At 28.9% G+C, this 14,733-nt stretch overlaps 1 protein-coding gene across 1 annotated transcript; it reads right to left on the bottom strand.

Annotated features, from left to right (window-relative positions):
- Positions 1 to 7,326: 7,326 nt before the first annotated feature.
- On the bottom strand, positions 7,327 to 9,913 carry LOC149881495 (uncharacterized). Its single transcript, XM_090069838.1, has one exon. The coding sequence runs from the start codon at positions 9,910 to 9,912 to the stop codon at positions 7,429 to 7,431; it is 2,484 nt and encodes an 827-aa protein (XP_089925964.1). The 5' UTR covers position 9,913; the 3' UTR covers positions 7,327 to 7,428.
- Between the last annotated feature and the right edge of the window lie 4,820 nt (positions 9,914 to 14,733).

Here is a 14,733-nt window from a genome sequence, read left to right as displayed (position 1 = left end):
ATTTTATATAAACCAAACTAATTATTTAGTTTGTATAAGAGTAATAATAGTGTGTGTGTGTGTGTGTGTGTGTGTGTGTGTATGTGTGTGTGTGTGTGTATGTGTGTGTTTATAAAGGTCTTAATCTCTACAATTTTTAATATTGACATAGGATTTATATACCAAAACTGTATTTTTATGCAAATTACTATTATTATATTGATTTGAAAATGTTTAGTAAAAAAAAATTATCATCTTTTAAAAAAGGTTTTCTATTGCTAACACCCATGTGTGATAATAATATAACTCTTTTTTTCAAGAATATATAATATTTAGAAAAAAAATTATGCCAAGATGGAAAGACTACAATACACTTTACATGAGGACTTATATGAGAAAATATCGTAACAGAAAACTTATGAAATAGAAATATGAGTTGGTATCTTTGTACATTTTGGTATACAAGCGGGTATTGAAAAGCGCATGCTATAAAATCCAGAGTATTTTAATAATAACGATAGCATTGATTTACATATAAATGTGGATGGTTTACAACTCTTCAAATCCATTGGAATTCAGTTTTGGCCGATATTGGGATAATTTGGTTGTCTTGACGCTTTATAATTTCTTTGCTTTCTGGTAAGAGTAAGCCAGATAAAGTGCATGAATTTCTAAGTGAATTCATTGCAGAATTTCAAAACTTAGCTGGAACAGTTATTATAAATAAAAAAAATGTTTTTCTCTTTTTTTGAAGAATTTTGTTTGTGATGCACTTGCTCGCTCATACCTGAAGTGTATCGTAAACCACACAGGTTACAATTCTTGTGAACGGTGTAAGATTGTTGGCACATATATCCAACATAGAGTTGTTTTTAATTGTACAAATTTAAGAGATCTGCGAAAAACAGCAGACTTTAACCAATTTGCATATGCAGGTGTTCATCAAACTGGTCGCTCTCCATTAATTCCCATAATAACATCAATTTATCAATTCACCTTGAATTCTATGCACCTCGTATTTCTTGGTGCTGTAAAAAGATTGTTGACATTTCTGAAACAAGGTCCACGTATTTGTCGGTTGTCAAGTGTTCAAATTCAAAAAATTTACTGTAAATTAATAGAGATAAGTGGAAATTTACCAACTGATTTTGCACAACTACAACGTACATTAGCTTATTTAGATCGCTGGAAAGCAACTGAGTTTAGGTCATTCTTATTGTACACTGGCCTAGTACACTTGCATGAAGATGTTGAATTTTCAGCCTCGTCGTTAAATTAAATTTTTGCATTCCCATTTGAAAACTTTATGAAAACAATCAAAAAAAATGGTAAAAAATGCGAACAACCCAAAAATTGCGAAACGATTTTCAGAAACCGGATTACAGAGATCAGTGCACATTGCAGGACCTAAATATTTCAGTTTTAATTAGTTTTTAATTGTATTGTACCTTCTAATATATGTGTAATGCATGCTTTAGAAATAATACTTTTCATCTTTACAATATAAAGAAATCATATGATATTTATTTTACATAACACTAAATTAGTCCAAATGTTTTAATATTTTGTAACCTTTTTAAAGCAAATTAGCCGTCTTCAAAATTACTGGTATGAGGTGTCTCGAAAACATCTGATAGGTAGTACTCTCACAGATGACTAATTTGAGATGCCTCAAATACATCTGAATTCAGAAGTCTAAAAGGTGTTAACGTAGTAGCCGTCTTTAAGATTACTAATTTGAAGACATCTTATATGCAGATGTCTCAAAAGGGTTAACATTGAGATTTCTTTTAGATGGCATTTAGACACCGGTCTGAGACGTTGTTGAGATGTCTAATAGACATCTTGATGCCCACTGGGTGACAACAATCAAAAAATAGTTTAGACTGACTAAAATTAAAATTCGTTTGATAAATTTGAAAGAATTTCGTCATATATGATGAAAACACCCCCTCCTCCCCATGGGATAAAATGTGAATTCTCTGCAATATTTAATAGTTTTTTTATGATTTGAGTATTGGAAACTATGAAACTATTTAATAATAATTATTATATATAAAATATTTTATTTGTGGAAGATTATAAAGTATATTTCACACTACACTCCTATTTTAAAAACGTGAAATACCTGAATCAAAAAGCGTCACCAAAGTTAAATATTTGTTTTCCTCAAGTTATGCGTCGGAAATTTCATTTTTATTATGTAAATTTGCAGATATGAAATCTAAATTTGTCAAATTGCAGTCTCAATTATCCCATAACATATATGTCTGCAAAACACACGTTGATTTTTTAGGAGATTATTACACAAATTTATGAAAGACTGTATCAGTACATGTTATATTATCAGCAAGTTTTAAATTGCTAGAAAATGTTATACGAATAGTTTTTTAATGTCGCAATTACTTAAAAGTTAAAGAGAACTCATTCGAACCTTTTACGATGAAAGAGAAATATAAATATACTACATATGATTTTACATATCAAACATACAAAAGTTCGTTTTTTTAAAAGTTCCTGCCACGAAGCGATTCATGTCATCGACAAAGTTCGTGTTCGTTTTTTTCTCGATAATTATGTCTTTAAATATGTTTTTGTTCATGTTTTCATCTAAACTTCTATAAATGAGAGTAACGGCTGGATTGAAATAAAGCATCCCAATATAATCATGTTTCCCCACCATGTTTCATAGTCGGCAATTGATGCTTTGGATTAAATTTACATTCTTGGAGGACGTCTGCCTTGACTAAATTTATTTGATCAAAAAAACTTATATTTTAATTCGTCGCGGCAAAGAATTTAAGTCAATTGTTCTGGAGTTCAACTTGCATGTCGCTAAACACTCAAATAGGACTTTTCTCTTTTCACAGATATTAACAGGTTTTTTTTGCTCGTCCGAACAAATCTTCATAATCCAGAACTTGTGACTAAACTGAATTTTACTTATTGATTTAAGACATTTTAGAATTTTGAGTTTTTTTTTTTTTTAGAGAACTCGTTTAATTATTTTTTTTGTATAAATATTTTACTTAAAGTTGTTAGAGTGGTTAAGCAATCTAATGTTTCATAAAAAGTTTTTATCTCTTTATTTTCCCATATTCGTACCAAACGTAATCATTCATTTAAAGAAATGTTAATTCAACGTAAATTTAAAACGAAGTTTTTGTTGAAAAATAAACAATCACTTTATAATTCCAATTTTTTTATGAACATTTTTTAAAATAAAGATAGGAAGATTTTTTGCACAATTTGACTTTTCGCATGTTATTTTTTTGCAAGCTACTGTAGGGCTACCAATCAGACCTATTACAAAAACAGGATTACCAAGGATAAGATTTTATTATTAAAAAAGTTCGTCAGTGAAAAATATTACAAGTAAACTTACAAAAGCCTAATTTTTCAATAAAAACAAACAAACTGTTCATTTATTGTAACATTAACTGAAACTCAAAAATGCAATTTCTTTTTTCTATTTCTTTTTTTGTTTTTTTCATCGTTTTAAAAATAATCACATAACGAACATTCAAACTGTTAATGATAAAGTTTTTCTCATTCTTCAGATGTAAATTTTTTCTATAACGAAAATAATTATACGCCATCCTCTAAGGAACTTCTCCATTTAAACTTCTTCTTGTAAAACTACACGAACAGTTTTCACGCGTTATAGTTAAGCTTTGAAATTAATATAAATTACTAAATTACTAAACTTTGAAATTACTATAAAATTTTTACAATTTACCAGGGTTCCGAGTATTTCAAAAAATAAATCAAATAAACCAGGAAGTAGTTACTCCCACTGAAAAAATTCAAATGATAAAAGTGTATAAGTTAAGAGGAGTTGTTTTGCAAGAGAAAAAAATTATATATATATATATATATATATATATATAATAGCGCTAACTTACAGTCCGAACCAAGAAATTTGCCAAAATGAAATTATATTAACATTATTAATATTCAAGTTTGTGTCTGTGAGAGATAGAAAAAATTTAACTCAATTTTAAAATATTTTAATTCACAGTTTTCACTTTTGCTGACTCAACTTAAGGCCAGTTAAGATTACGCGAGGTTCGTACTTAATAAATTCCCTCTTAGTGAGATGAGCCTTGCGTAGGCTGACTTAACCCCGCACTTGCTGGTTCTATAGCAAATTTTCAGATGATTAAATTAATTGTTTTAATATCCGATATTCTGTTTCCATGTTTGAAAAGCCAAGTTTTATGTTTTATACATTATATAATATTACATGTAATCTTCTTCAAGTGTTTTGTTTTTGTCTTTAACCATGATTACTTGCCTAATGGTGTTATTACCAAGTATATGCAAAAAGTTACCATCTAAAAGTTAATCATAATATCATCTAACATTAAAAGAACAACTAGAACGTTTATTCAAGTGAAAACTAAACCTTGTAGAATTGAACTCTAAGCAAAATAAACATTTCATGAAGTTGCTTGTTCAGCCCAAGAAAGATTTATTAAATTTGTTAAATATTATTTTTCAGTTGTTAACTTTCAACAAAATTTGTATAAAGGTAAATAAGACATTTAGTTATTAAAAAGAGATCGTAGAATATATAAGAGAATAGAGGTTAATGTTTACAAAGAGAAAAACGATTATTTTTATCATCACATAATCTTTTATCACGTTACTCATATCCATTCATCCAACTACATTGATATAGACGTGGAAAGTTGTGGAAAGTTGTGGCAAATCTGACTGCTTATTTCCAGTTCCAAACACTCGTCCACATTAAGAAAAGCATAAAAAGCAATTAATTCTAAATTTGTAAAAGCATTATTATCAAACTCTTGAAAAAAATAAGGACAAATCTGAAATTTAAAGTGTGTAAAAAAAAAAACAACAACAGATGATACTCGATTACAATCCAAAAAAAACAGACGATAAATGTAACTAACTGTTAAAATTTAAATAAGTAACTTTATAGTTAACAGAAAAATTCCAAAACAATATTTGCATAGTAACTTTCCAGGACTACTTCTCATTAAAGTCAGTTTATTTCTAATTAGTTTGCATCTCCCAATGGCAACAAATAATCCAGAATAATGTTCTTGCATTTAAGCATACAAAAAAAAGTAATTAAAGTTAATTCATAAACATTCAAGTTGTTCAAGCCATTTTGATAACTCACTGTAAACTTGTTCCATAAAAAGACAGCCACTCATCTAGCAATGTGATACTAAATTTGACGCTATTGTTGTTAAATAATCTAATCAAGATTTGTCATTAAAAATTAGAAACTTCAACTAAATTACTGGTATAAAAGTGATTATGTGGATAAGAATGATTACAGTAATTGATTTATTTTGACTTTATTTTGAATAAATTTCTTTTACCAATATCTAAACTGACATTCAATTTTTCGTATTACAAAGAATATCTGTTCCAATTACTTTATTAGGCAAAAAAAAAAAAAAAACCCAATAACCTATGCAATGGGGATCCAAAAAAATTTGTACTTTTCTTCTGGTAACCTTCATACTATAGGCACTCCCTAAAAAGATTAGGTCTTTGCAAATCTGAGAGCAACCACTATTCTCAATCATGCACTCATTTTGGTTGCAAAATAGACTCTCATCAAACCCATCAAACCAATCTTTCATTTTGTAACATAAACTAAACAAATTGAAGCATTTAAATGTGTCAAGACATTTAAAAAAAATAATGCAACTTTTATTACCAAACATTTTAATAAAGAATCCAATAATTTTCTCAACATTAAAAACTAAGTATTTCTTTAAAATTGAACAATTCCCTAACCTTATAAAACCAGGTTTACAGACAAAACTGCAATTTGACTCATCATTTACATCATTATATCCATCACACACTTTTTTCTTATTGATAGAGGTAATTTTTTCACACTGAAACCCTAGACATAAAGATGTAGAGCTGCAATGTCGCTCATCTGAGCGATCTTCACAATCTTCAATACCATCACAAACCACATCCTGAGGAACACAGCTGTTTATTTGCAGTGGTGACCTGATTTACATCTTGCTTTTATATGGCAAACAGTGTTTCATCACTTAAATCATAACAATCATCATCCCCGTGACAAAGAAATAAAGATAAATTGATTAAAATTGATAAAAAGATAAACTGATATTTAAATAACGAAAAGTTTCCAAAAAATTAAAAAAGTTATTTCACAAAACTTCCCTTGATTAATCTTGGATTTGATTCACCTCCTTGTTCTCAATTGATGATGATATGCTAAAACAGGTGATGTTTTAACATATCTGCTGATTACTATTTAGACTGTCCTTCGGGAACAATATACAGCGTTTGATATTTTAAAAGGTCGTTGTTTTATGAGCATTTGTTTAGAGTGTTGTAGCTTTTTTAAATTTTTTTTTTTTTAGTTTCAAGAAAAAGTTTAAACATTTTGTTTCATTTTATGTTTCATAATAAAATCTTAAATTTTGATAAAAACTCTCTGAAATTAAAAACTATCTTTGGGTCATACTTTTGTCTAAATATCTTATAAATATTTAAGGAAGTGAAAAATCATTAAATAACTAAAATGAGTCAAACTATCTTTAATCGTCAATGGAAAAAAATATCAATAAAAACCTTTGATATCACTCCTTTCCATTAAACTACAGTGGAACTTGTAACCTCTAAAAAAAAAAAAAAATCAAATCAATCAAAAACTTTAACTACCCCCCTGTCAACCAGAAGCAATTTTTCCTTGTTTTCTTTGATCGTAAAAAAACTATTTGATGAATTCCAGAGCGTTGGTTAAAACCCGCCTAACAAAAACAATCGAAGAGACCGGGCCCGGTTGGCTCTAGGGATAAGTTGACACTGCGTTTAACTTTGGGGTTTTTCACCAGAAATTTTCAAAAATCACATGGAACCGTCCTACTTAGCTTATTCTATTTCCAGTGCAGTATTAGGGCAATTTGCGAGAGCCTTAATACAACACTGTTACATGGCTTACTATATAACAGGCCTTGCCAACGCGCGGCTTGCGTAAAAAACTGGAGGCAAGATTAAAAATATTACTTCGCAATAATTTACATTCTCAGTTAGGTGATTTTTGCATGAATATAATATTTGTATGATATATCTACTAAAAGTAACTTATAAAAAGTGAAAAGATGAATTTATTACTATTATTTTTTTAATTTTGTTTATAACTAACATTGTAATATAACTAACAAATAATATTTATAACAATTTTAAATTAACTTAAATGTATCTAAAGCTAATTATGTTTAAACAATTTAGTTAGTATATATAGATTTATATTTTGCTGTAATTTAATGTTAGCATTTACCACAAAATTTATTAATGGGTTTTTTAAGTATTAAAAATAAATTTTTGAGAAAAAAGAGATAAAATCTTTAGAGAATAAAAAGTAAATACAAGCTTTTTAGATATTTTACTAAACACTATTTTACAGTTTTTGTTAAAAGCATTTTACTTTGTGCTGAGTTTTATCAGCTTCTGCTTTGGCTCCTTGTGTGAACGAGGTGAATAGAGTCGACAATAATTATTAAATAAAATATTTGTCATTGTTAATCCATGATGTCTTTGCATACCTAATGAATAAAATTCTGATAGCATCATAAGGAGGTTACACAGTGATGACCGACAAGTGTCATTATATACTTCATAAAAAAGAATGTAACAGTAAGTTGCCCATTGACAAACTTTGTCACCAGGAATTGTTAAACCTCCTCGATTTAAGTCCTTTACAAATTTTCCATTCGCTTCATAGAAATAAAAGGTGTCATCTGGATTTTCATCTTCACGAATAATGTACCCTGCAATATAAACTAATGACATTTTAATATCGACGGTCAATGAGTCACACAGAGCAGGTAAATTGTCAATAACGTTGCAAATACCCTCGCTTGGTAAAAATTTACATTTTGGACAAGAGTGATCTGAACCTAGATTGGCTAACACATCTGAACTTTTCTCAAACTTTAATAGCAACTTTGTACGGTATATAGTTACTTTTTCAAGAACTTGTTGAACGGAAATAAAATAAGTTCCTCCTGAGCCTTGTCTTAATTTTCCAAAAAGCTTTTCTAATGGATCTGTTGTAAAGTTGCCTAATAACACATACTGATGAGTTGTATCTAAAAGATATTTTGACAACTGAACCAAACCATAACAGGTCTGAGCTAAACAACTAGCAGTGTCTCTTGTTAGTAATTTGACTCTTTTTCCTTTTTCTGTATTTTTTATTTGTATAGCAAAATCACCCATTGCAGAAAGTTTGCTTAAATTGTCATCATTAGCAGAAGCAATAGCAGCTCGATTAGAATCTTTCAAACAAATGTCTGCATACGGACTGTGAACATTACAAATTTTCCAAAATTCAATGACTTTAGAGATGAAAATAATCGTCCCTTCATTATCATGCAGGTCTGGATGACTTTTTAATGCTGACAATGTTTCATCGCAAAACACTTGCAGACAAGTGATAACTTTTTGTCTTTCAATCGGCTTTGGATAAACAGAAACTTTCGTTAATTTAGACATTTTAACAATGTTTTTCGTTTCAAGCTTGTACAAATTAATAATATCAACCCACCGTGCTATTTTTTTTTCACCATCAATATAAAATTCAAGTTCTTGAGTTTTTTCTGTTATCCAGTTATTACGTATACTTTTTAATAAATGAACATAATCAAATAAAAGAAAAATATTGTCTTTAGTGCACCATGCTTCTTTTTTTTCAAAAAAGTTATAAAATTTCTGATTGACTCTGTTACCATCACAGACAATAGCAACAACATTGCCCCCATTATTTTTAATTGCATCAAGAATCAGGGTTGTCTGTTCAAAAAGAAACTCAGCATCAAGTTCTCTGACTGGTAACATTTTGTAAAGAAATTTTGGTCCATTAAACAATGTTACAACCAAAAAGCTCAGTACTGTGTTCGCTAATAGATGAGGTTTGTTAACAGATTTACCAAATACTATGCCACCATGATACTGCAACATTGGTTTAACATAAACCTCATCAAGAAGTAAAATGCATGTTTTTTGTCTATCATCTCTGAGATTAGAGAAAATATGTCTGATATAAGTGGTACCATCTAAAGATTTACATTTAGATGTAATTCTTTCTAAAGTGCGTAAACTTGGAAGTTCAAAATCTTCTCTGATACGATTGTAGGCTGATCGTGAAAGAGAAAAATACTCAAATGCTCGCACAATTGTTTCAACTGGATACTTTTTTTCCCCAATACATGTTTTATTCATTGACAAAATTTGTTGATATACAACTTCTTTTTTAGGTGTTATTTCACAACAATTTAAAAATCTTAATGCTTCTTGGATATGAGAAAATTTGTTCATAATATAAACTCGGTTAGATGATAAAGTCATAACACTAATTTTAACTCCACAATGAAATGCTTCAAAAATGAGATCTTTATTTATGCAAAGAAGAAATCTAGGAATAGCACTTTCCTTTAAAAAGTCTGAAGACTGAATATGTAATATATCATTGCATAAATAATTAATAATAGCAAAATTAAATTGATTAGTTTTTAACTTTTCACATAAAACATTAATACTTTCTATTTTTTCTTGTGAATTAAATATTGCTAACTCATCCTCTTCTTGCCAGCGAGCACTATTAAGACTTTTTGATGTTTTTCTAAGTGGCATGGGTACAGTAGGAACTAAGCTTGGCTTTATGCAATCAAATACTGACGGAGCATCACGAGGTCTCAGCTTCCCATAAACAGTAACAGTTGAATAATTTTTTGGCCAATGTCTTTCACATACTACGGTGTTATCAGTATCAGGAACATTATCTCTTGGTATTATAGCAATCCAACGTTTTCGTTCTTCAATGTTTCTTGGAAGTCTAAATGTTTTAACTCTATTCTGAGGATTATAATTGCCATTGCAATTTGTTACACAACATCGACGAACCATTTTCTAATTACTAAATTAAATCCTTTGCTTAATCCTTCACCTCTCAACTAACTTTTTTTTTTAATTTGGAAGTTAGTTAAAATAATGACGGATGTTTGGTTATTGTTAATTTTATGCAAATATTAAATTTATGCATATATATATATATATATATATATATATATATATATATATATATATATATATATATATATATATATATATATTCAACTTTAATTAACTTTATCAAATAAATTTTAAATGAAAATTATTTTGTTAATTTTATAATAATTATTTAATGTTATATAATTATTATTGTTACAAAAAAACACCCCCGTATTTATTTTGTAAAACGGCTTTCTAGTTTTTCAAACATAAAACTATCTTGCCTCCAGTTTTTACGCAAGCCGCTCGTTGGCAAGGCCTGTTATATAGTAAGCCATGCACTGTTACAATTAGAAGATAATGCAACATTTTTGTTTTTTTACAATCTTTTAATGACCTGCAGGTATGCGAAACAATCGGAAAAAAAAAAAAACACAGCTACAGAATCGGAGTAAAAAATAAAACAGTTTGGGAAGGCTGTTTACCGCTTACCGCATTAGACAAGAAACTGTTAAAAATTCTTAGGAAAATTTTTGGCGCTCTGTTTATTGAAATGCTGATAAGCAAAATTAATTAGTATGCAAAATTGAAACAAACTTTTTTTTGTTGTCTACTTACACCTAATTGTTTTTTGATATTCTATTTAGTAAAAGAATTGGTAATTAAAACTACTTATTTTTGAGTAGAACATCTTTTTAAAAAATTTATTTTGGCTATGTTTAGATCGATTGTTAACATTCTGAATGAAAACAAAGAAGATTGTGGTCAAAACAATGTAATAGTGATAAGATGGAAAAAAATAATAAAATAATAAAAAGCAAAAATGAAAATCCTTCAGATTTCAGACGTTACAGAAGAGAAAGATAACTCTTAATGGGAAGATATCACTGAATCTACAGAAATATCTTAAAGATAACATTTTAGAAGTGGTGAAAATCTCAGGTCTCAAAGTTACAGCTAATGTAATTGAACCATTACATTTTTTTAAGATAATTTTATACCGACTAGCTAGTTAAAGCAATTGTAACTAAAACTAGTGAATATATGCATAATAATATGAAAGAGGCTACCTGGAAAAACTGGAAAGAATTAACAACACAAAAATTTAGTGCATTCGTTGCGGTAATTCTTAACACGGGAATAATGCCGATTATACCACAATAATTGTCGGCGGATGAAGACAGTCGAATTCCTGTTTATCCAAATGTATTTACACAACACAGATTCATTCAAGTTTTTCAATGCTGCTGCACTTAAAAATAGTTACACTCGAAGCAACAGATGTAAAAACTAGTTAATAGTGCGTTCGTAATTGCTTGCAATAAATAAAGTAGTGCGTTCGTACTGCTTGCAATAAATAAAATCGAAAATTTTAGAAAGTTTTGTTCTTGGCCATAATATATATGTTGATGAATCCGTTAAAAAATTTGAAGGTAAATTTTCTTTTATTAGTTAAAACACTATGAAACAAACAAAATAGGGAATAAAGATTTACTCTACGATTACGATTTACTCTACGATTACGATACGATTACAATTACCATTCTATGTACTCTACGATTCAAACAAAGGATATTATAATGGAATTCTTTCATATTATAGTAGCATCACAAACGAAAAGCTGATAAGACATCACCTCCCGGTGACAACCAGAAATCCGTTTCACTTACGTCAAATGCTGTTAAATTCTGTTCGTGGCACTCGAGGTTATTACATGCTCACAAATAGATATAATACTTGTCTTCTACTAGACAAAAAACTATATATAATGTTGTGTCATTTGAGTGGCACAATACCAACCAATCGGAAATTTAGGAGCGGCGTTGACCGTTCCCACCAATTAACATCTAAGTACTGTTTAATGCGGAAATTCTTAAAATAATTGCGAAAGTTTTTTTGGGGGGATTAGAAAAATGCATGATCATTTTTATATTTTATATGAAATGGTTAAAAAGCAGAGATTCGAGCGATCAATCAGTCATTTAAAATATGCCAATTTGTTAGTGAATCAATAGTTTTAACAAAACATTGTTATGCTTGATGTATTAGAATGTTTTATTAAAACTTTTGTCAGGTAGCTAAATACCCATAATAAATAGTTGTTCGGGTTCATCGCTTATATGTAAGGGTTTATCGCTTATATATAAAAATGTTTTTAAAAAGTATAAAAACTGTTCTTATTTGTTTAAAGCTGAAAAGTGAAGATATTAAAAATATAGGTGAAACTGATATTACCACAGTGCAAACTTCAGATTGAATTGTAGCTCGTAAAGGTTTTAAAAAAATTGGACGAATGCTGAAAGAGGCATTATACTTCCTATTGCAGATGCCACAAACTGCAACCCACAGTTTGGTTTCAGTGTACTTTTTCTTTTCTAAAAATATGCAAATAAAACTTGCGATGCATGGAGTCGATACACCCTGATTTAACAACTTATAATATAATTGGCATTGCAATTCATTTTCACTGGCATTTAGCCCAACTAGGTTTTATATAATGGGAAGTTTTCCACTAAATGTTAACATTTTAAGTGAAAATGATTTTATGCTTACAATCACCTTTTAGGTCGTTCAAAAAAGTTGAAATAAATAAAAGAATTTTAATCAAAAAGGCCAAGAAAAGAGAAATTAGAAACAGATTCAATAATTATAAATGTTTAAAAAAAAAAAAAAAAAACAATCTGAAAAGAAGGAAAAAATTAGACCAAGAAAACGAAAAAAAAAAAAAAAGGTAATGTTGAGACGAATGTAAAACTAACTAACAAAAAAGAAGCCTGTAAAAAAATAGCCTGTATAAATAAAAATTGCCTGTAAAAAATAGTCATGGAAATAATTTTGATGACGATGAATGTTCTTGATTGGGTTGAGTTACAAACTTTTCTAAATATAGAGCTGAAAAATCTGGGCTTAGTGCTTCTCTCCCTAGTCTCCCCAGTCTCCCCTACATTTTTGTTACTACTGTAGAACAGTGGGTCAGATTGAACTTTAAGTATCAAAGTTGACAAATTTTTCTGAAAAAAGCTTTTTTTAAGTGTATTATATTGATGAACTGTAATTCTAGTTTTTAATGTGTAGCATGCCGGGATTGAGCCATATGCTACACACGTCGGGGGGTTGAGCCATATGTATGCAAAAATATCACTTCATAAACACAAAGAAACAATAAGATACAAACAAAAATCCAAATAAACACTAAAAACTATTCTGAGTTATATAAGTAAACTCTTTTTCTTTAAAAATGGCAGCAGTTCAAAAACCACAACGAAAATGCAAATAAACACTAAGTACTTTCCTGAGTTATTTGAATAGGATAACTGAATCAAAGAGTTTGAACAAAAAGTTCATTAAATTTGCTGTCAAGTATTTATAATGCCCAAAAATACCGTTTTATAATAAAAACCTCATTCAATATCTTTAGTTTTAAAAATTTAAAAATCTATCTGGAAAGTTTTCTTCAAAAAAAAGACGCATTAAGTGAACGAAAATGTTCATTTAAAAAAAAATTGTCCTGGAAGCAATTTTCTTGACTTTTAAATCTTTATTGCTTATTTTTCGCGCCTTTTCTCTCATTAGCTTGCTTAACCATCCAACCTAACATTTTTTTATCGAATAATTAATCAATTATGAAAATTCTGAAGCATAGAATACTTATCCTATTATAAAGTTTGCAGTTTTTATGCATTATTCATTAATTTTTTACAAGTCAATAAAAAACCAAGATTAAAACGTTTTGTAGGAAATATCAATGGATGCCGTTTAACCAATAGAATAGACAGTTATTATCTTTGTTTCCTTAGGACCCGAACCCGAACGGTGATAGAAACGGTAAATATTTGTTAAACATGGCATTCAAAATCATAGCTATTCAGCCACCGTGAATGATAAGTGAGGAGCAAATACCAAATAATTATTTGGTACCAGTACAGATATTACGTTTTTTAATACCCGAAACACGCACTATTTGTTGCAATAATCACTGCCAATCACCTGCTACCTACTATCCGATACCTGACATCATGATCGTTCTGTTCCAAAAAGTTAGGGTAAATAAAGCTAATCTCTAACTCCCTCAACCTTGAATGCTTATTAAAACCATAATTTTTTGTTGTTGTTCTTTCATAAATAAGATTGAAATTCCTCAAAGGATTTGGAAGTTGACCATTCAATTTTTAAAATTCCCACATCCCCTCTTACTCTCTTAAATAACTTTAAATGGGCGTAACTTTAAAAAGAGATAATCTTTTTTGAAGAAATTTTAACTCTGTCGATCTTTTGATCTCGTTAAATGTCAAACAACAACGAATTGTTTTAAGAAGCCGTGTCCTGCCAGGAGGGGAGGGCATCGTCTCGAAATTTAAATTTCTAAATAGCATTATATTTTTTAAATCTAACTTATATTTCTACCATGATTTTTTAATTTAAACTTTTACTTTATTAACTTTCTCTATTTTTTTAAATATTCCTAATTTGAATATTTGATTCACACTTCTATTAAGTTTATTTAACTAGTTGTTAACTTTTTTTCTAAATTTATTACTCAAATATTCAATTTGATGTTATAATTTGAATTTATAATTTAAACTCATAAGTCGAATTTTTCATGTAAATCTATAATTAAAAATTTGTATTTAATTTCTAATTTAAATACAAACTCCCGATTATTCGAACCTCCTAAGGGAATAAGAATTTATTACGAATAACCGAAATTTCGAATAACTGAAAAACCTCTTTAAAGTG

This window comes from Hydra viridissima, unplaced genomic scaffold (assembly GCF_058129835.1).
Source record: "Hydra viridissima isolate aposymbiotic clone 2 unplaced genomic scaffold, HvirCarnegie_v1 scaffold_12, whole genome shotgun sequence".
Lineage (NCBI taxonomy): Eukaryota > Metazoa > Cnidaria > Hydrozoa > Anthoathecata > Hydridae > Hydra > Hydra viridissima.
Note: the sequence above shows the minus strand (reverse complement) of the source record. Positions and strands in the feature narration are given on the sequence as shown.